The sequence below is a fragment of the Dreissena polymorpha genome, chromosome 4 (genome assembly GCF_020536995.1).
Source record: "Dreissena polymorpha isolate Duluth1 chromosome 4, UMN_Dpol_1.0, whole genome shotgun sequence".
Classification (NCBI taxonomy): domain Eukaryota; kingdom Metazoa; phylum Mollusca; class Bivalvia; order Myida; family Dreissenidae; genus Dreissena; species Dreissena polymorpha.
Genome location: NC_068358.1, coordinates 9,156,452 through 9,180,193, shown reverse-complemented (window position 1 = coordinate 9,180,193; position 23,742 = coordinate 9,156,452). Strand labels below are relative to the sequence as shown.

The following is a 23,742-nucleotide window of genomic DNA, read 5'->3' as shown; positions in this document are numbered from 1 at the left end:
AAAAATATATGCGTTAAATAGGTGTATGAGAGAAACACGTTTGTGAAAATATCTGAAGCCGAATTCTAACAAGTGTTGTTTTTGAGTACACACAAGTGCAAATGTTGAAGATATGCATTCAAAACTTGACCAAAGTATTGCACATTGGATACAACCTGTAATCATATGTGAAGGTAAAAACAGAGGCACGCTTCATTGAACATGAGCGTGAATATATCGGAACTAAACTCCGAATAAAAGTGCCGTTTATGATATTCGTCAAAAAATAATGAAAAACATAAATACAATAATTATTCAATGATGTACAACGATATACAACGAATTCAACATCATATACAAGTCAGAACGGCGATCTGCAGAATAGCCCGTTTGTTCTCAAACGAAAAACAATAAGTATAGTAACGTTTCAGTTCTAACTTTTGCTGTTTTACAAGTTTGTTTTACATGACGCAATCTTTATTTCGTACAACGAAATGACATCTTCTAAGTAATAACTTTTGTAAAACTAATGAACAGTGGGACAATTATTGTTATACACATAAAAGCGTTTAATTAACTAATGAGGTAAACTATGTATGCAAAACTGTAGATATGACACGCGAATCATGATTAATTAATTAGACAGTACAACATATTACACTATTCTAGCTAACGCTTATTATGTTTTAAATACAGTGAAGTGAATGAACATTTCGAAATTATTACCAAACGACACTCTATACATTACTTATAACGGTAAACTATTACAAAAAACTATGTTCACAACGTTTTCCGTATAAATTTGATAACTAAGCTGAGAATTTGGCTTAAGTTTCAAAATGATTGACGTATTATTTTTTTTATAACAGTCTTTGCTTTTGGTTTAAGCGGATGTAATATCGACAGCAGAAATATAATACATGATTTTATGATGTATTGGGATCGTCAGAAAAATACACTGTGGATTACGTTGATGATAAGAATGATATGAATGTATGAATTCGTAATCCTTTACATAAAACGCATAAAAATAACGGCAGACAACAAGGCGAAAAGTATCTCTTCTCTAATCCCTGCCTTGCGCAACGCCTTTCAACAGTACAGGCCCACCTTCATGCAAATAAATAATTGGCCATACGACGAATTCCAACTGGCTCCCGGATTTCGTGTAGGCCCGGTACAAATCAACGTTGAAGGCACCTTCCTGAGCACTCCAGTCGAGCACGGCAGGCGGGTCTTGCACACACATCATCCAACACAGCTCCACGCATCTGCATTGTAAGTTATACATTAACAATAACTGCAGGAAATAACCCATTTATATTCGCATGGACTAGTGACCAATTGTCTACAAAATGCATACGATAAACGAACAATACTACAAAGCATGACCACAGTACACATAGTTAATATCTTATTTTTTGTTAGAATATCTATACAATCTTTTAAATGCAATTCTTAAACCTGTAGCTGTCTTTTAAATAAGCATCATTCTCATGAAATTTCAGCTTCATGTGTCTAGTAACTACACAGATGGAAACGGACATAAACATGCATACACGAATAAACAATCCCCTTTAAAGGGATCTTTTCACGGTTTGGTAAATTGACAAAATTGAAAAAAGTTGTTTCAGATTCGCAAATTTTCGGTTTATTTATGATATGTGTAAGGAAACAGTATTACTGAACATTTGCCATGGTCTAATATAGTCATTATATACATCTTTTGACGATTTCAAAACCTAAAAATTATAAAGCGTTGCAACGCGAAACGATTAAAAATTTTGAGAGCTCTGTTTTTGTCGTTTAAATTTGTGAAACTACGAAGATTGCTTATATAACGTATAAAATACGCATGTTATGTATGCTTGGCAGGATAGCTCAGTTTTTTACTTCAGGATTCCGGGGGTCGCTGGTTCGAGCCCTGCTGCGGGCTACGTTTTTTTCCTTTTTTAAATTTTATTTTTACCTTTTACTGGAGCTTTTAAATTTAATGTTTACAATTATCAATATAAAGTATTTAATGACAAACTTTAAAACATGCCAAAATCTGTGAAAGGCCCCTTTAAATTGATGCGTATGTTAATCGAAATGTTTTACCAAGTTTAAGTCAGCACGCATTAGAATAGTTAATTTCAAAATCCTAATTCTGCCATTTTATCACGATATTAATTTTTTATTGCAACTTAAATGGACATAAAGAAATAGGCTGATAGAATTTATTAAACGTAAATTTCGCTGGTGTCGTAAATGCATATATATGTAATTGGCGTCGCACTGAAGTGCGGCGACTAGTATGTAATACGTTTTTTTCGCTTATGGAAGTTATTTTACGGATCAATGTATATATTTTTGTTGTCAGAATATCTTGCATAGTGGCGATTTTTTGTGTGTTAATTAGTGTAAATAAGTACTGCAGTTGTGCCTATTACATTTACTACAACAATTATTGCCAATAATGCAAAGCTAATTATTTTAATTAATAACTGATCACAGGGACTGGGCAATAAAAAAGATCACAGGGACTGGGCAAATACGCGAACCGGTGAAAATTTCTGGTTTTGTATAAAAACAAAACTTCTTTGTTTCACTATACTAGCAACCACTTTTTTACTAATAAAGGAGCTATAGAGCGTGAAGCGCGACACGTATTATTAATTGTAATAATGAGTCTTGATAAAGGAAGCAGCCGCTTATCAATGAGGAGCACCATCATAGCACCCCAGTCTCATTACTATTAAGTCCTTCTACAGTTTTTTTTTAAGAACCACATATAGATTCTAAAAAGGCCGCAGGCCTGACCCGTATCTTGCCAGTGGTATGGACCCTTTGGTATGGACCTTTAACCCCGCTCACTATCCAGCGTTTAACTTCCGTGTTTACATTTAAACCGACTATTAATAGCTAATTAATATCTTAGTAAGAAGGTGATTTTTTTAAGTGGTTCCGTAGTGTAGTGGTTACACGCTCGCTTCACATGTGAGAGGCCCAAGGTTCGAGCCCCAGTAGAATCAAATAATTATATTTGTGTTCTATGTTTACTTTTTGTTTTGATGTAAACATTTTAGTTTAAATAAATATGCTGTTTTATTGTAACCATTTTTTGTTTTTATTATGCCCATGAAAAATATGTGTGAGGGGGGGGGGGTTGTTAACACATCAAAACTTTTACAGTGTTTTCATATCAATGAGTACTCAACCCATATCGTAAAGAGCAACGTAAGAATAAGATCAGTATCATCTCCCCTTGAAGTTGAGAAAAATATGAAATACGCTTAAAGATGAAGCAGATTTTTTAAAACCTACACATTTCTGTTCCATTAATGCAAACTGCACACGGGATGCCAGTAAAAAAGGAAACCAATGTAAATAAAATGAACTATGAAATATTTGGGGGTTACAACACAAAATCATAGATAATAGTTATTTGGGAGTTATAACGCAACATCATAGATAATGGTTATTTGGGGTTATAACACAAAATCATAGATGATGGTTATACCAGTATCTTTTTCTATTTTGTTCAAAATAATCGGCCAATATATTAATATTTACAGTAGAAAAAAATCGTTCCATGTAACTTCATTGAGTGCCTTTTACACTGAAATTCCCGACGCCTTTTGATGCCTTTCATCAATACTTATCTTGTACATTAAACAGATATGTTTTACTAATTTACTATGTATAATTCAACAATACTCGGTGCTCACTTCTTAATGTACGGCAAACACACATCAACGACCTTGTCTCCGAATTCCTCCATTCGCCTGAGTTTAGCTAGAACTTCCTGAAACAAATAACACGATACATTTTGTTTTGTTTTCACCGATCATACAATAGTTGAATGACGATGTAAAGCGGGCATACGTTCACATTTAAATTTTCTCTACTGACAGAAATCGATCGCTGCCATGACGTTTTTTGCATTTAAAATTATGGGTTTGGATGGTATGAAATTAAGTCAATTTACCTTTTCAATCACGGGAACCACTTGTTTAGCAACCTTCTTACGGTATTCCTTGATCCCTTTCTTTACCTCTACCGGCACTTCAGGCATTTTTTCACCTTTCACCTATGAAACACATCCAATATGTGTTATTTGCAGGTTTAAGATATTCTTTTTTTGTCAAACAGTATTCCGTTTTCTTTTCGCAAACGCTATTTAGTTAACGTGAATATGTTTAAGAATCAACGAAAATGTGTTCACAAACCTTAACCGTAACGGGGATATGAACGTGTTAAAGTTAACGCTAACATACAATAATCATGATAAAATTTCGCATACGAGTGATATTGCGGAATACCTCGGGCAACATTGAATGGTAACATGGATTCCAAAAGATTCACGGTGTCAGATTATTACCACGATGTTAGCAAACGTAAACGTGCTGTCTAGATAACTATTGTACTATTTATTTGATAACACGAATCTTTTCGCAAACGCTAAGAAATTATCGCAAGCATTTAAGTGTTTGTAGAAATAAAAATGTCTTTTAATGAATCGACTTACAAAACTGTAATTCCTCGAATATTAAACAAAATAATTATATGAAAAAGATAATATACAAAATGTTCCTGCCTTGGTGCGAACCCGTTACCTAAATATGCAAAAGCAAACAGGTGACCACTTCACCAAGGATTCTTTTTTAAATTAAAAAAGTAGTTTAACGCTATGCGATAATATATGTTTTGCTCAATAATCGATAAAAAACAAAAAAAAAAAGAAAAGATTTATTAATTTTCCTATTTCCATTGATGATTATCCGTAAACAATTATATGTTCAATATTTTTCTTAGTTAGGTAGGAGTCATATTTGCTGGTATGAACATATTGCTTACATTGATTAAAAAAAGAAAATATATTGCCAAACTACGTTACAAGTCCTAGACATTCTACGCTTTCATATAATTATCGTGATGCAATGCGTGGCCCAAGATATTGCAGAAGATCTCCGGATTAAGTGATATCTGAAATATCAAAATGTTATGATTTACGTTAGCGGTAATGTTTCATGATACATTTGTGTTCAGATAATTCGAGGATCTGGAAACCTCACCTTTATGCAATTTTAGTTTAACGCTGAAGTATTTTCGTAAACAGTAATTTGATATTCATATAAATATCGAAATTAATAAGCTGTATTACGATTTTTTCGTGAATGCTAATTAGTTAAGGCAATGTTTTCGCGAAACTTTCTGTGCTACCATAAATGAAGAGTGAAGACGATTAATCGCTCCAATTATAATCGCTCTAATTAAATGTTATTGGGTCCATTTGTTTACGTTGTGCATTGTATACACGTCACTTTTTTCAGAATATACACGTATTAGAAGACGTTTAATATCTAAAAAAGACATATACTGTCTATATATTTTATGATGTGAATACAAAGAACGATTATACAATCGACTTAAAATATATCAAATTGCAGTACCGAGTCAATCTATGATATCGTGGATACAGTAAAAAAAAGCAGTATTTATCCCGAAACATAAACATGATAAAATTCTCATCAAATACCCACCGAACGTATTTCATGTTGGAATACATGTCACTGGCTGGGCCTTACCTTTGGTACAGAGTGGGCACGCGTTTGTCGTTCTTTTGTAGGCGTGACAACCTCCTATACACGGCATACAAGTACACGTGGTTAGGTTTATAGTGGTACATGTAAACATAGATTGGCATTAAAAGTGAATTGTTAAAGTAAAAAGTACCAACGTGTACCGATTTTAGAGGCATTGTAATTAGGAAAAGTTACACAGAGAGCGTATATGAATAACAATTTTTAAGGCCTCTTCATATGAATTTATGATTATGAAAATGTATACAATAAAATTAATTGAAGCATTCCAGGAACTGATTGAATAGGGAAAGAGCAGTAAGCAAAAGCTATAAGGTTCCCGAACTTATATAAAATAAATAATATGAATTATAATGTTATAACAAATAACATGATAATATTAATAATGTTATAAATAATGTAACAATAAGATTGAAAACCTTAAACAGAGAAGAGCAAGAAAATAAACAAAAATATTCTCCCACCTTTAAACATAACAAGTGCTACGGATCGTTAAATGAATTTAGGACTGTATTAAACACATAGGAGCAATAAATTATAAAATATCTACATATTGTTTTTATCTACACAAAAACATAAGTACTAACCGGACAAATGGACTTAATAATATTTTTTTTAGAACAATCCATTCAATTGTTTAATTGCCTAATATCCAACAGACTTTATTTGCATTCCAGAGACACACGATAAGTGACATACATACCAAAGTCACAGTATTGTGTAAAAGACAGTTTTATCATATATTGTTTGTGTTAAAGGTCTTGGTAAAGGCACGAAGATGGATAATCATTTACATTACGCTTAAATATAATTCTATGCTGCAATACATACCGAAGTAGACAGGATTTGAGCAATATAGCAAATGCAACCATACACGGCTATTTGTTACATATAAAACAGTTATTTTTGGTAATTTGAAGAAATGCATTTTTTCTTAATTGTACTGAAGTTTTGTCCTATGAACACAATAAAACGTCTCACAACTATTTTTCTTCCACTTTATGCATGTAGTTATACATATATGCGTATGGTTGCTGTTTTTGATGAAAAAGCACATTGGATACATTACAAAGGTCAGAAATAACTTACTACAGTTGTTTTCTCTGTGACAAGGTTTGGCAGTGCCGGTCTACCACCCTTATGGGAAGAGAATCTTGGAATCTAAGGGAAAACATGCAACGGGTGATTGGAAAAAAGGATGATACAACTAAATGACGGTAGGTAAAAAGGCAACATTAGGCGACGGGTTTCATAATATTTAGCGAGAAACGTTTTTTTTATTAAAATCATAGATTAAAACTTAAACCCAATCTTATTGGAATTGTATTTGTGTGCTGTGATAAATATGAAACAAACCAGAAGTTTGAATGGGTCAAATGCACACAACCGTACAATTCGGACATAATAAACAAAATAAAGAGATCACTATATTATGAAATGCAAGCAAAGCACACAGCTCTGATCAGAAAAACCTAACAGAAAAAAAAGAAAAAAGAAGGAAAACATCTTTTTTTACTACAAAGTACTACAGAAAGCAACTCTCAAATAACAAGCAAAAATCCCATAGCCTAACTGCCTCAAACACACAGATATAAAAGTTCTTCGTAGTTGTGCAACATATTCATCGACTTAGGTAACACAATAACAAAACAGCATGAACGCGTAAAGATACTAAATACCTTTGAATGGGATTTAGTGCTTATAGGAGATTTCAATTGTTCGGTTCCATTCGGTTCAGACGTGGACGAGTGGCTTTCCATCGGTGGAAGAAAAAGATCCTCCTCGATACGAGAATTTTGGTTGTCCGATGATTCTTTACAATGACTGTAAATGGTCTGAAGATCAAGAAAAATAAATCAGAATTACAATTGATACTACAGTTGGATTAAAATAAACTTGGAAAGTCATCATCTCCTTAAAAAAGGGGATTACATCTATAAAAAACGTTTATTAGTACAAGTATAATGTTTCATAGTAAAGTTCATGTCAATTCGGTCAGAATAACATTTAGGTGATTTTTTTCTTGATTTTCTTAAAACAGACAGACAGGCACATGTCCGGACAATCAATAGTTCTTGCATCTTGCAAAGTCCGGTTGGAGACGAATATGTAACATGAAACATGCGTGTAAAGTAAAAAACAGCAACGCTTACAGTCAAGAGGTCAATTAATATCTTGATGTTCCGTTCTTCGTTTGTTCCCAACTTCTCCAAATTTTCCATGGCGTCTGTCCATTGGTCATCATATACCTGGGAGAACTTCTCAGCGATCTTCTGTGGCCTGTTTGGATCGCTGAGATCCGCAATATTTGGGTTAGAATCAAGCACCTTGGCTGCTGTCGAAGAACTCAGCCTGTAAGGTTTAATAACATTGAATAGTAAAACATTAATTATGATTTTACTTATAAATAATAATAATATAATAATAGAAATTCAAAAATAAATAAATAATAATTTTAATAATAATAATAATAATAATAATAATAATAATATAATAATAATAATAATAATAATAATAATAATAATAATAATAATAATAATAATAATAATATAATAATGATAATAATAATAATTATTATAATAATAACAATAATAATAATAATAATAATAATAATAATAATAATAATAATAATTGTAGTAGTAGTATTATTAATCTGAATTTAAGCAATTGTTAAATGTTTAAAATATTATTCTCTATCAATTACATAAATACAATATTTCAATATTTAAATGTTTTGAGCAATGCCTAACTCAATCATTAAAGAAAGTAAATAAGGAAACACATTCTTAACAATTGAAAATGGAATATTTCTGATGTTTACAATGGATATCGTCGTTTATTGGTTCACTCGGTAAATCGGCATAACAATTCAGTTCGTAACTTGCAAAAAAGTACTTAATTGTGTTTATACCGAAAAGTCCTGCGGTGTACATTCAGAAAACACGAAAAATTGCCAGCTATAATACATGTTTCGAATATAAATAACCAATTATTTAGATGTACATTTATACAAAAATAAGTGTTAGTAAGTAATATGTTGAGGAAAATACAATATTTACAAAGATACAAGAAGAAGAAGCAATATTGTCTAAAGTTTGTAAATGTCGTACATGGCATAGTACAAAGATTATAAGAGTCATCTGAACAATCCAGATTTATCAAATGACATGAAAAGGGCGCAATATTGTCTTAATGGTAGTTACAACATGTGGCATTGTTTTTTCTCCAAAGTGATACATAGTACAAACGAGAACAAAGATGAAACGGATTATATTACTCTTTTGTAGCAAAGTTTACATATTATGTTATTTCTGTCGAAGTTTATGTATCGTATTCTTTCAATCGAGAATGAGAAAAGCAGCGACGTCTGAGCGACTCTATGCTTATCATGATCAACAAAATCTAGATTATTTTTATACTTGACCTTACATTTTATAATAATCTAGTTTGAGCAGTCATAGTATCTGCCCATGTTTGTACAAAAAAAGTAACATAACCATTCCATCAACAGTATAAATATAACAAAAACGATTTAGATCATAGGTAGCTATTTTAAAGCATATTCAATGAACTCAGAACAACGACAGTTAAGATTTTAGCTAAGAAATTTCAGAAATTGAAGTTAAATAAAAGCTTTGATTGTGAGTTTGCTCATTATATAGAGTATAAAATACTATATTCAATACTTACTCAGGTATTTTATCTAATTGCCTTTTATTAAAAAAATGACATACTAAATGAATAATAAAAACACTTGTATAAGCATACAAATGACATGCGAAACGCAAAAATACACGTGCTTTCTTCTTTGTTTTTCATTTTTAAATGAGACTTTTTAATGTTTTAATATTTTTTTCTCTTTAAAGCAAGTATATAAGATCTTATTACTTTATTTTTTTCGCAATGTACTATTTTGGAAAATAATAATAATAATAATAATAATTTTAATAATAATAATAATGATAATAATAATAATAATAATAATAAATACAAATAAATAAATAATAAAAATATTAATAATACATAAAATAACAATAATAATAATAATTATTGTTAGTATTGTTATTATCAACAATACGATTAGGTTTTTATGCATATGTTTTCTCTTCCAAAAAAACATAATGAACATCTATGTTTCTTTTATTAGAACTAACCGCGTCAAAAGTTGGTCCTTTTCTTCATCTAACTTCTTTATCTTTTGCTTTTCCTGGTGAAGCCTGTCTTGTAGCTGATTGATTTCATTTTTGTGGTTCATCTCGAGGGTGCGTAAGCTAAAAAAACATTACTCCAAATCAATGTTCTGGACAAATGAATGAATCAGGAACTTGCAGTTTACAAAATTGCGTAGCATATTTTTTTGTCCGCTTATTTCAGATGAGCTGATACGAGCAAGCTTTGTGTTTTGTAGAAAATTGCACAAACAGAAAAACAAGGAACACATAGTTCAATGATAGAAGAACATTAATTTATGTAATTTAATTTTCTTATGCAAGACATAACCTGTACATACGATATTTTTTACATGTTAAATTTGTCAGCGAATGATATATGCAAACCTGTTTAACGACTCTTCGAGTTTAGCTTTCATTGCATTGGTTTCGTCTTGCAATTTTTGTTTCTCGTCCACAAGCAGTTTATTTTCACTGTTAATGCTGTACATCATAAAGAAAACAATTGTGTATAAACGTTATAGTATTTTAGATAATTGTTGGTTTTACATAATGTTTGGTTTTACAAATAAAATATCACTGACAAATAAAAATCATAGTTAATATCAGACATAAATATATGACAGATTTTTTAAAGAATTGTTATTTCATTTAATATTTAACTTGAAGAAGTTCTAGCATATTGAGCAATTTTCACAGTTTGAAAACATGTTGACAAGCTATAAAGGGAGTTTGATAAAGTGACGTTATTTAATGTGCCCTACATCATTTTGGAAATGACAACTATGTGCTATGATATGTCAATTGCAGCATTTGCAATTAATGAAAACGCATTAAATGTTATCGTTACCATGTGTTAGATACAGCATCATATGAAAAACTGTATGGCTTAAAAAACTGTCTGCAGCACGGTATACATTTTTAATGAACAAGAACACGGGTATTTTCATCGGGATTTCGCTTTGAGTATGTCAAATGGTTGTGCCAGTCGACATTATAAATCGAGACATCAGTTTTATATTTAAATTGAATGCGTTACATGTATACTTGTTGTAAAACCCAGTGACATATATTGAAGGTAGTAATAATATTTTAACACTAAGTTTTTTGTTCCTACGTGTGTGCTTTTAAAATATAATTTTTACTTGACTGATTCATGGATATCAAGAATACATTTGAATTTCCAGCGAGTAGTTGCATGATAAATCTTGTATAAAGTATACAGTCGATTCTAAGCAACATTCACTCTTTGTATTTTTTTTTATAAACAAACAGTATTGTTAAAATGTTACGTTGTCTCTATAATAATGAATAGTCAAACTCACGTCTGTTGTTTTGTAATGTCAATTATGTGCCTTTATATAACAAATTAACAAACAAATGTGAATAGGCGTGTCTTTTCCAAGTAACATAAAGGCTTCATATTTTGCTGTTCAGCATACATCTACATTGTTAAAACGTAACGTTATATTTACATTCATCAATGATCGATATCGTGTTAATCATGTGCGAGGAAGAAAATACCCTACCCCGTTTACAGAATTAACAGTATTCACCCAAGCTCTTTTATATAGTTCACACAGATTAAAAATATAAATCTGCATTGGAAAGGAGTAAAACATCTGAAACAAATATGAAATGACACCCTTATTTAAATTTTATTAAAAAGTGATCAAATGTTTTATCGTGGATCGAATGCTTTTTTTTTTAATTATGTCATACCGACTATTTTCTCTCTCTTTTCCAAGTCGAAGTTCTCTCTCCTTTTGAAGCTCGCTTTCAGCTTTGTCTATTTTATCCTTCCACTCGTCAGATGAAGCCCTATATGGGTAATCGATTGAAATCATAATGATAAAATAGATCTTTTATTATGCCATCACACTTCGAGGTGCATATTGTGCTGACATGGTGTTAATCTCTAGAATCGTGTCCTAAATTGTAAGTAAGAAGATATACACCCTTTTAAGGAAACTTTGTATTACATAACAGTTAAATCCAGCATACTGTAATAAAAAGACACGTTATCTGTACGTGATTCTAACAAGACTGCATTTTGCTAATCAAATCATGCATAGACATATTATATAAACTGGTAAATAAAAGTGATACATTCGAAAAAACAACGGTCGACACACAGTAACAAACTAATGTTATTGCCATACATATTAAAGTTCGTATTTGGAACATTAGACCAATATATTTGCATATTAATTACACTGTATATTTAAGTGTGTGAAAGCTGTTATACAATCAAAGAAGAGCATTACCTCATTAAAAATTATATAACAACTTGTTCTATATATTACAACTGTTAACATATTACACAATCAGCGTATGACAAAGTTTAATATTCTCCAGGTTTTAAATGGAATTAGTTCCGGCGATGTCAGTATTCTTTCCATGCTGCATAACACTATAAGTTATATAAAGTGAGTTTATTTTTGTATATCCAGTGCGTGCTCATACAGTATATGGCCAGGTTGGTCATTGTGTGATCCAACTTCCGCCAACATACTTCACAACTATGTCAACGTCTTTACAATCCTCGTACCGTGTAGGGCTTCGTGGAATGTGGCTTTCCTTCCTCGCTAGCTCCAGTTCCTTCTGTGTGCTGCCCAACTCTTGTTCAAGTTTGGCCTTCTCTTTCTTGTATCTGAAATTATTGTTTGTTTGAAGCAACACAATGAACTTAGTACTTTACTAGACTCGAACTAAATCTATTTAGAAGTAAAACGATGTTGACGTTAATTTTGTACAACTCCGCTGCGACATTTTGCCGCTCAACATGTTAAGTTATTTAGTTATACACTCGTTCGTGTAAGTGAATGTTTTAGTTAATGTTTTTCAAAACTGATCAAATGCATGTATTTATATTTAACAAATGCGATCTTTCAGTAAAGGTATATCTAAATGTACAGTCATTCATTTTAGTTAATGACGAATGACATTTTTATACAAACCGCTAGTTTTTTTTTTATATAAGACTACATTGCGAGCCAAAATTGTATCACTGAAAGCAGTAAACATACTTATCTAGTTCATCTTCGGCTTTTGTTGTCTGAGCCTTCTCTAGTTCTGATATTTTCTTAAGGCTGTCAATTTCGTTTTTCAGCTTTGTCTGCTCTTCTTCAATCGCTTTTATCTTCTCATGTGCCTTGCCCTTAGCGACCTTCTCAGCTTCAAGTTTTTTGCTAAAACTATTGAGTTGCTCCTCTTGGGCTGCCTTGTCAGGATGTTGGTGTCTGTTTTATCAGGCAATAGTTAAAGTTATTTCATAAACATTACTTCTCGTTTTATTAACCCGTAAACAGTTATATGTTTGTGAAGAAAATAGTAGAGGACATAACGAAATATGAATATGGGATGGTAATTGCAAGTTTGCATATTTATCAAACTGAAATACATTTTCTCTTACATTAAACGATAAAGCTCGAGGTTAACCAAGGCTTGTCACACCGTAAGATTGATATGCATAACGAAATATTACATGTTAATTTATGTTTGAAAAGTCGACATTATAAGTAAAATGACGTAAAAATGACGTCAACAATGTCAGCTTCAAATAAGTAATGCATCAGAGCCAACTGGACAACGTACATCTGAGACTCGACATTGACTGCCTTTTTAGCACTTGCAAACTCTTCTTTTAAAGCTTTTGTTTGTTTTTGTAGTTCATTTTTGTCATGTCGTAGATTTCCGATTTCCCGATCAATGTCGTTCTTCTCCTTCTTCAGTCTGGCTAATTCCTCATTTACAGATGCACTGAAATACGACAAATATGTCCATAAATGACGAAATTCTAAATGATATTGTTTCCTTGTATCAAAACTGGTTTTCTTAACATTATGCCTGAAAAATTGTTGTTTACGTGTTTTCATTATAAAAACGTATACATGTAAATGCACTTAATGTACATGCACAAGGTTTTTACTCAATATCTGTACAATATTGGGCCTACAATCATTTGTACGGATGTTTGAAAATTTCTGGAAAATTAAATTAAATTTAGCAATATAATAACAACTAAAGTGTTTGCATATTTAAAAGTCTGGGAACAGTCTTATCGATATTGTTACGATTTATAAAATCGTTATGCAAAATCAGAGCAAACGAACTTTTAAATATAATGCGCACTGGTGTATTATCAATCGATCCGCACGAACTTACAAGTAACGATTCATATATGCGCATTTTGTCATCATTGTATTTTTCAAACGGAGGTAATACGCTAATACCGTGTAAAAATTTTAATTATTCTACTTTGTTTAGTGTTCAAATACATATTAACATTAAAAACGAAAGAAAAGAAAGAACATAAAAGAACACTGAACTAGACTCAGCAAGGAATTGAAGTTTTGGTGGAAGAGTGCATATGGGTTATTGGTGTCAAAAGTGCAAATTAATTCTCAAATGATCTATTCCAGTGAGTTTTTATTTACATTCTTTGAAATTGATATGGCTTGAGTAGCTCGCAATGTGCGTGTTTCAAAACATTCGAGATTGTCTTTTCATATTTTATGGACGGAACATTCTATTTCTATTTCTTTAAAACAATTTATGTTCCAGTGCATAATAATTAGTCGTGTATACACAAGAAATAGTCAGTTGCATAATTCTTATATTAAATTGCATTCCCTTCAATAATACTAAGCAGGTTTATATATATCTGATGTTCTGGTATAATCTTGATGGTTTAGAAATGTATGCTTTAAATATCATAACTAGTATAAAAAAATGAGGAAACAAGAGCTGTCATCATAGGATGACTTATGCCCCCTATAAACGCTTGATAGAAGTTATGAGCTTTTTTCGAAACCTAAACGCAGATTTCGAAACCTAAACGCGGACCCTAAGCTCAAGGTCAATGTCAAAATTTGTGTGCGCATGGAAAGGCCTTGTCCATATACACATGCATGCCAAATATGAAATTGCTATCTGAAGCGACATAGAAGTTATGAGCATTTTTCGAAACCTAAACGCAAAGTGTGACGGACAGAAGGACAGAGGGACAGAGGGACAGACGGACGGACAGACGGACGGACAGTCCGATCACTATATGTCATACTTCGGGGCATACAAATGATTATTAGATTGTTAAAACATAAACGCATCTATGTCACATATTTCGTCTATACTATACGGTTATACGCAATTATAAGACAGTTATGTTGGTCCTTGCAATTCACGAATAAAAAATGTCGCCTTGTCTTCCTGGTTTTAAAACCGATTGAATGTTCGCAAACAACTGAGATATCATATGTTATTCTTTTTTTCTGTCCGCCTATTCTGTGGTTTCGAGTCTGAAAAGAGACTGACTACATGGATATGTGTTGACATTTTACCGATTAAATGCACGCGTTCTACGATTGCGTACCATTTGATTTATGCTGCTGCAACTGAATGATTAAACTCGCGCAAATACTGTTTTATACTTATACGGTTTTGAAGTAGTCAAATAATAGAAATATTTTTGCCTTCGGGAGTTGTCTTAATTACAATACGTTTTTAGACGACACAATCTTCATCAGATTACGAAAACGTTAATGTTCATGGCTTACAGATTTATATTAACGTTTTTACTAAAACGAACAATTTTCTTGAAATTACACAATCCATGACATGAATAAGAAAGGAACGCTAATTGAAAGTTAAAATTAAACTTTATAGTATTTTAAAACAAATTAAAAGTTATTTAAATACAACTAGAATGATTGCATTTGATTATGAATGACGTAAAACTGCTTTAATGCGTGTTTAGTACAAACCCATCGGGCAACTTACATTTCTAAATCGACTTTGACCGTCTTCTTTTCTCTTGCAACTTCATCCTTTTGAGTTTTTATTTGATTGGCAAGTGAGGCTTTTTGCTCTTTCAGGTCTCCGATTTCCTTCTCAAGGCTGCTCTTCTCCCTCTGCAGTTCATCATTACGGGATGCGCTAAAATATGGCCACAATTTGAAATGTAAACTAATCATAAATCATTTCATTGTCTTGTATCGAAATCTTCTTGTCATATTCATTGTGACGAAAGAATTGTTTATTGGAATAAATATTCAATGTTTATTTACAGGACATATGCATACAAAACACTGAACACATTTTTAAATGTTTAGCTTAAAAAGAAGTATTGATTTTGTTTTAATGAAGTTAACAAGTTCATGTACAGTAATTCGATTGTTTTATGTTAACCATATTGTAACGTTATTAAGTGCATAAGTATGTTTGACTGTCCAATCATTTATTTCCCATGATGGTGACCTAACTTGTAGCTTTATCGCCTAGAACACAATCACGATTGTGAGATTTACTCATGTTTTGTACATGTTTTGTAACTGTTAGTTCGTTAATGCTTACTTTGTGATCAGGTTATGGCACTATTGTTATTACTTATGTAATACATATTTGCAAATGTATAACACTGAGAATGAGATACCAACATGTTGCATTTATCTAAACAATGATAATTAAAATACTTAGTGTTCACTGCGCTACCGAACGATAGTAATATTGTAAGATATACTATAACCGTTGAGTAAAAGAATGACATGTATGAGCCATTGCATTTGTTATAATTTTCTTATGTTTATAATGTGCTTCATATGTAATATGCTTGTAAAAATCGTACTTGAAAAGGAATACAGTAGTTAAAATCTCGTTATCCTATATTTTGTATGAAGGTGTTATGAGAATAATGATGGTCAAGAAATGCTCGTCTTTAATAAATACAATTTAAATACCTGTATGAAAAAGATTTACAGATTTAATACACAATGTACGTAAGTTCATGAAATAAATTTAATTATTTAATATATACAGAGGTGTTGATTTCAAACACGCATCTCATATAAATATGTAAAACTATGCTCAATATACATGAACATCAGATATATTTTGCTCTTGCCCTCTGCAAATAACGATTTTGGGGTTGCCAAATTTAGTATAGGCTCGTTATTATATAAGCGAACGACTGAGAAATTTGTGTTTTCCAGTTTAGCTAATTACGTGCTCTCGAGCAGGAAAATGAAATGTCTTCAGTATGCGTTGACAGAATACGAACTTCGACATTTTTTCTTACCGGATGATTTATGATGCTGCAATTGAATGATTTTTAATTCACGTAAGCATTTATCATAATAACGCCATTTCGCAATGGCAACATGCCACGGTTGGTGAGTGTTAGATGTACATCAAAAACGAGTATGCAAGACGCAGTATTGCCTCCGGGGAATGTCTTAATTGCACTATGTGTTAACATGACACAATCTTTATCAGATAACAATACAATTCATGTTCATTTGGGACCTAAGCTTTATTGACAGTTTGCTTTATACGTGTGGTTTATACCTCTGATGTATACTTTTTTAGATTAGAAAACGTAAGGTATTAAGAAAATTATTCAAAAAAACCCAAAACATCTCAAATATCTGGTTGGTGTAGTTTAATTTAAATGAGGAATCGAATTGTTTTTAAATATTACATCAGTTAAAATATGTTTAACATTAATACGACAGATTAATATGATCTACATTGAAACACATTTGATGTAAATTTTCAACGTGCGTATGACGTCCGTTTACCTTATGGATAATTTATATATCTTCGTTTTGGCGCACGCGTCTTGCGAAAATAAGTCTTATGCGATTTGCGGCCAGCGAAGCTCCAGACCAGCCTGCGCAACCGCACATTGTCCGTTAATGAGATGACGAAACATTGCTACGCTGGCCGCATATTGACTGCGATCAATTTTCGTCAGAAGCGGGTAAATAGATCATTGAAAAAGCAGTACATGCATGTATGCGAGCATTTCTTCTCGTTAACGTGAAGTACTATGTTGAAACAATTTATATTTAAATCCTAATTCATCCATCATGTTCACGTGATTTCTCACTAATTGGTGCAAACCTGTCACGCAATGACGGCAACCAGACGACAATTGTCGGGCTGAAAGCTTAATTATATCGACAGTTGTGTTATATAATAGTTGTGTACTTTTATATAGAAGGGCACTGTTGGTCACTTTTCTAAAGTTAATTTACACCTCAACAATGGAGCAAAACACGTATCTGAACGATTATTGTTTCACTTTTTTAAACCGTTATTACTCATTATCGCATATCCAAGTTATAAAGGTAACGGATACGATAAAAGACAACATTTATGCTTGCCAGTTCGCGATATGTACGATGAAAATACAGAATAGTTTTTACGTCATAAATTTCTTCTGAATGTTACATGGGAAGCATTACGCTTAAAGTACTAGCGACGCAATATCATTTCAACAAAAATGAATAAATATGATGGTGACTTAATGTTTTGCTCGTTAATGCGCAGTTTATACGTATTTATTTTGAAAACCAGAAAATTATTTATAACACACAAAAAAGCCCTTTATTTAGTACTTTGCTTGATAAACAAAGCAGCATTGCTGTCGAGTCAGAACTTATTGATTCACATTTTTGCATGATGCGTGTCATTTTGTTTATTAATGATTGCCCATGCAATGAGATAAGCAATAGGATAGTCGGACAGGTGGCTGTCAAAAGATGTGAAAATAATCTTACAAACATCTCGCGAAAGACCACCGTACACTCAAGAAATACAATACCCACTGCCTGAGAAGTGTATTATAAGAATGGTTCACATAAAACCAAACTTTATGTTCCGTACATCAAAAAACGCTCCCGTTGTATAAAACATTTAACTTTGTTTTCCATTCTTAAAGTATTTTTTATTTTGTAGGCAACATAATTTTCTAACATTCACATAAATGAATGGGTCACACAAATATCTCGATGGGGAGTGTTTTTAATATTCAGGCTATTGAAATGCTAAATATTTCAAAGAATACGCTGTGTTTGGGCAAGTCTGTAAAATGGCTACCGATGCCAAATAACTAATTCAACAAACACTATTGCGTAGCAAAAGAACGATGAGGACATTCCAGCAACAATCAACATGATTTCATCTTATGGAAACATACTGTGACATATTCGTTTGTATCGGATTTCATTAAATCTAGATATTGACATGAATAGGAAACAATAGACGAACGATAAAAAAACACAATAAAACTAATCAAAATAACAGTTTCAATACTTCATTGTCAGTAAGTAAATATGGTTGTATTTACATTACACAATTTACCATAACTGCATCAATACATTATGCTGCATATTTTATCAACGCTTCTCTGGCTAGTTTACTATTGATTTCACGACAATGGATGCAATTACCGTTATTGTAATAAAATTGCGAAAGTGTTGCGTCTTCCACTGGGTTGACAAAAGAATCCATGGGGACCCATTAATATTTTAAGATAGCGGTAACAGACTAACAGTTGTTTACAGTGAAGCAAAAATGCGCACACAAAATATTGTCACGTGCATTGCTATCGTCTGGCAAACGATTGTACGAATCACTTAATTACTTCCGAATTGTAACCATCGGGAATGTCTGGAGAAACTCAGATTCTGTTATGGCCGAGACAGTTGCATTGACCACGACTTGCTTATATCGGAAATATTTTTTTGTGTTCATCGTTTGCACCACACAGAAACTAGAAATTACGGTGCCACTAGCTTTGCCATATTTGATTATAATTGTGTGATTCTGGTTTAACTACTGCCATAGATGGCTAAAGATCGATTGAGAGAATATATAATTCAAAATCGAAGTAAACTTTGAGAATATGTTCAGGCATTGATTGTTTCCACTCTCCTCACCGACCTAATTATTGTGCCGACCCGAAACGTTTGTTTTTGTATTCCAGGTTGAGTGTGCAATCATATTTGCTAAATATGAAATCCAATAACTATTACGTTTGCGATATTTTCTTTATCAAATTAAAAAAAAAGAGAAAATAATGTAAAGCAGAGACTGGGAAGATTAGTGCATCTAATTGCATATTCGTAAAATTCGGAAATTCGAAGTAAAAGATTGTGTGATACAAAAATTGAGGATAAAATAAAAAAGGGTTGAACATAGTCAAAACCTGGAATTGCACACGCTCAATTAATACAGATTTGAAATTAACCTAATCTAAGTCAGATAGGTTTCGTTGCCTCTATATTGTGTTAAATACCGACCCTTGTAGTTGTGGTGGTTAGTAGTTGTGGCCTTATCTTACAAACACGCTAATACTTTCAGATACGGCTAATCTGCCGCCTGGCCTTCTCAAATAAACAGCCTTCATAAGTAAGATAAGAGTTGAATTCATAACGAGCATTACCCTAAATGCAGTGAATAAGCTATAAATCCGTTGAGTATAGAGTTACTACTGCGCATAACTGTGTTCAGTCTGAAAGAAATGCATGTCAAATTGGCTATTAAATGTTCATATATAATTATACTTTACAATTAAAATTCCGTTTAAAGTGAACTGCTTTAAATAATCCGATTATGAAATGCAGTATGCGTATGATCATATCAAATTAAGGAAATGTGCATTCAAGTGTACGAAAATATGCATTTGTTCCCACGTATTTAAGCATAAGCTGCCTTTAAACATTCAATACAGATGAATCATTCCGCATTAACCCATTTATGCCTAGTGGACTCTCCCATCCTTCTAAATTTGATCAATTTATTTCCAAAATTAGGGATGTTTAGTATCTTTATTTCTATAATTAGAATATTTCTTACAAAAATTCCTTTCAGCAAACAGCGCAGACCCATATGAGACGCCATATCATGCGGCGTCTCATCTGGGTCTACGCTGTTCGCCAAGGCCTTTTTTTCTAGACGCTTAAATGGGTTAAATCAACGAAAATCCCAATACGATATGTCCGGTCATTAAATATTTAACGAGCCATAAAAACAGTATTTAGAATTAAAATACGACCCAAATTTAACTTAATTGGCCTATTGGATTACCTACGAGAAACGCGACAACAATAAACAACCCTTAGCGCAACAAAACATGTCTACGTTCAACGAAACAGGTACGTAATAACCCTAAAAAGATCGGCTCAAATGTCATGATCCTTTCTTTTGTTCAGTAACTTGATACACATGCTACACTAAATGATGTCAAATATTCGATCGACCAGATTGATGGTTTAATCTTTACAATCAAAATATTATCAAAACCGATTTAAGGTTAAGATAGAATTAAAACGCGGATTGAATTTTCCGATCCATTGATTTTTGAGGCTACACTCTACCATACCATAAACCTGCCATTTATAGGCTAATGTTTCGCCTGTTATATATAGGTCTACGTGAAGCATGACTTTGAATGAATGACAGGTCAACAATTTATTCAGACACATCACATGAACATGACATCATTGTGTTTTGAGAAGACATACATGTATAAACGCGTATGTCTAATTACCTTCAATTCGTTGAGTTAAACATGGCTGAACTGAACTTTGAATTTTCCAAAACTTCTATTAATAGTCGAAACAATAATGCTTTATATATTATTGCTGCTGCTGTAGCTGCTACTTTTTATAATGCTGATAATAATGTTAATTCTGATGATTATTATGATAAACATTTTTGATATTTTGTCTCATCCACACTACCACTAATTACACAATTATCATCATCACTATTTGCATCATCGTTATCATCACCGACATCACTGCCAATCCTACCAACTCAACCACCACCTTCATCATCATCATCAGCGTTTAGAATTTTCTAACATGGACTGCACACTGACGCAGTTAACTTGGGTTGTAAAGTCGGAATGTCTAAAAGCTTTTCGGTTATCAACATGATATACAAAAGTCAGGTAAATAGGAACGTCGTTATTTAGGCGAAGTTCAGCTCGTAAAAGTTGTGAATGTCTTAAATTGCCGCTGTATCAATTACCGACCAGTTTGCAACGCTATATTGCTGCATTGATAGGCTACTAAATGATGACTATGTAACTGATTTCAACGCGAGTATTTCATATACATTTTGAAAGCCTACACTTCTTTAGAAGTGACAAGGAGTGAAACTTAACGCCCGTTTATTTGTTATCTCGTAACATAGTCTGAGGTAATGTAAATTATTTTGGTTGACTGCCTTCACACCGCGAGCGACCTAAAAATTGAATATGACAGATACTGCAGTGAATACAGATTTATGCAAACATGTGTAAGTTGAATGAAACAAGAAAAACTAATGTGGGAAAACAGCGCATACATTAAATTACAAGTCAGATAATTATGAAGGAAATATATGAGCATGTCAAAACGTTATGTTTTTCCTTTAACATTACTTAGCCTTTCATTAAGGATATAAACCTTAATTAGCAGCACTAATCATTATTGAAGACGTGGCTAATATGATAATGGCTTATGACAGAAACCACATACATATAACTGCAATCTAAGAACTTAAATCATCATTCTAACCGATATGATAAACACGTATGAATAGTATTCTATTTTACAAAAGTTATATACAATGTATGGTTTTTAATGCCAATGACGTGCAAAAGTGGGAAAACGCGTTTACACGTACTCTACGTATCAAATTTCAAAATCTTCTGCAAATGAAAATGATATATTTATGTATAGTGTCATACAAACGAGTGTATACAAACTCAAAAAGGAGCTCGTTATTCGAGCTGTATATAACCATGCTTTCTCAAGTGACTTAAATTGAAATAAGGTACCTAGTTGAGTGTATTGCTTCAAACGTTGTTTTCTCTTCTGATTTAAAGTGGACTTTGTGTTGTCATTTGATATTCAGTTTCCAAAAAAATAACGTAGTTTTCTGTACAGTTTAAAATGTTAAAACACAACGTCTGATCGTTATTGCACCACAAAAAGGTACATTTATATTGTAAAATACTGGTGTTTAAAATCATGCTAAGGAAACATTATGATGATATTGCTTCTGAGCTGCCACACATTTCGGATTGAATGTGGAAGTGATCACAATGTTCGTAAAGATAACGACGGTCGTGACTTCAAAATCACATTCAGAAGAGACAAACTGAAATCAAAATATGCTTCTTAAATGTTAATTACTTAAACAAAAATAAAAATAAAACAACGTTTCGTCCCAGATTAACCAAAGCAGTTTCGTCCCAGATTAGCCAAAGCAGTCCCCACTGGCTCATCAGGGACGACATTTTCAGCATAGACCGGATTTTCGTTTAGAAGAGACTGATTTTAAGCTAAAAAGTCCATTAAAGCGGACAATGTTGTGGCTAATGAGCCTTGGCGGACTGCTTATGCTTATCTGGGGCGGCACTTTACGAACATGTATTAAGCCCTGTTTTCCCAGAGCGCGGCCCATATCAATCAACTACGCAAGGGAACTCATTTCTTACCCGTAAGCGGGACTGGAATCACGCTTTCCTCTTTTGCCTTTATTCTGCTTTTTACCTCCACAAAATAGACTCATTCTTAGATATCCAATTAATCTTATATTTATCGCATATAGGCACTATTTAAATAACACTACGATGTGCACGTCTTTTAAATAATTCCGCAATGTTTTCAAGTTTGTCTTTTCACAAGCAGTTTCGATTTGCACTCCTGTCACATGCAATACGGTACATATCTGTTGTCAATTTTACAATTGCATATAACTTCCCTTCAAGGTATGTTTACATTCGCCTTTGACAAGCCTGAAATTACGCGCATTCGTTCAAAACTTTGAGATAAAGATAACATGTGTTTTATCATTTCATCTTGTTCAGATAAACGACCTTTACATTTTGAAATCCAACACGCATCGATATGAGTATCGCATAAGGTATTTCTTTATAAACTACGTTATGCTACAAATGACCATAAAATATCAAGGTTTAATCAAACGCTTGGGTAAGCTACGCTGACGCTAGTCAGCATTGGTTTAAACGCTCTTAAACTTTTAAACTATTTAATGCGTTTTATCACTGTTTACGATGACATTTTATGGAAGTTATCTTCCTTAATCAAACATGAGTTTTGCCTTATAAATGTGACGGATTGATTAAAAGGTCCTTTGTGTGGGACCGATGTCCGGTGTTTATATTGATCGACAAGGTGTTATGTCAATAGAATAAGCGATACCTTTCA

The 23,742-nt window shown here is 32.5% G+C and overlaps 1 protein-coding gene across 2 annotated transcripts; it reads right to left on the bottom strand.

Moving 5' to 3' along the window:
* Positions 1 to 216: 216 nt before the first annotated feature.
* LOC127879319 (interaptin-like) lies at positions 217 to 23,605 on the bottom strand. Of its 2 annotated transcripts, XM_052426094.1 has the most exons (15): positions 23,010 to 23,605; positions 15,515 to 15,670; positions 13,331 to 13,495; positions 12,763 to 12,975; positions 12,285 to 12,386; positions 11,456 to 11,554; positions 10,121 to 10,216; positions 9,719 to 9,835; positions 7,718 to 7,916; positions 7,244 to 7,399; positions 6,654 to 6,725; positions 5,550 to 5,603; positions 3,950 to 4,051; positions 3,690 to 3,766; positions 217 to 1,250 (listed from the first exon to the last, which is right to left on the bottom strand). In XM_052426094.1, the coding sequence occupies exons 1-15, from the start codon at positions 23,081 to 23,083 to the stop codon at positions 1,046 to 1,048; spliced, it is 1,887 nt and encodes a 628-aa protein (XP_052282054.1). In that variant the 5' UTR covers positions 23,084 to 23,605; the 3' UTR covers positions 217 to 1,045. The 2 variants fall into 2 exon arrangements, with proteins under 2 accessions (XP_052282054.1, XP_052282055.1); XM_052426095.1 differs by lacking the exon at positions 6,654 to 6,725 and having other exon boundaries at positions 23,010 to 23,601.
* Between the last annotated feature and the right edge of the window lie 137 nt (positions 23,606 to 23,742).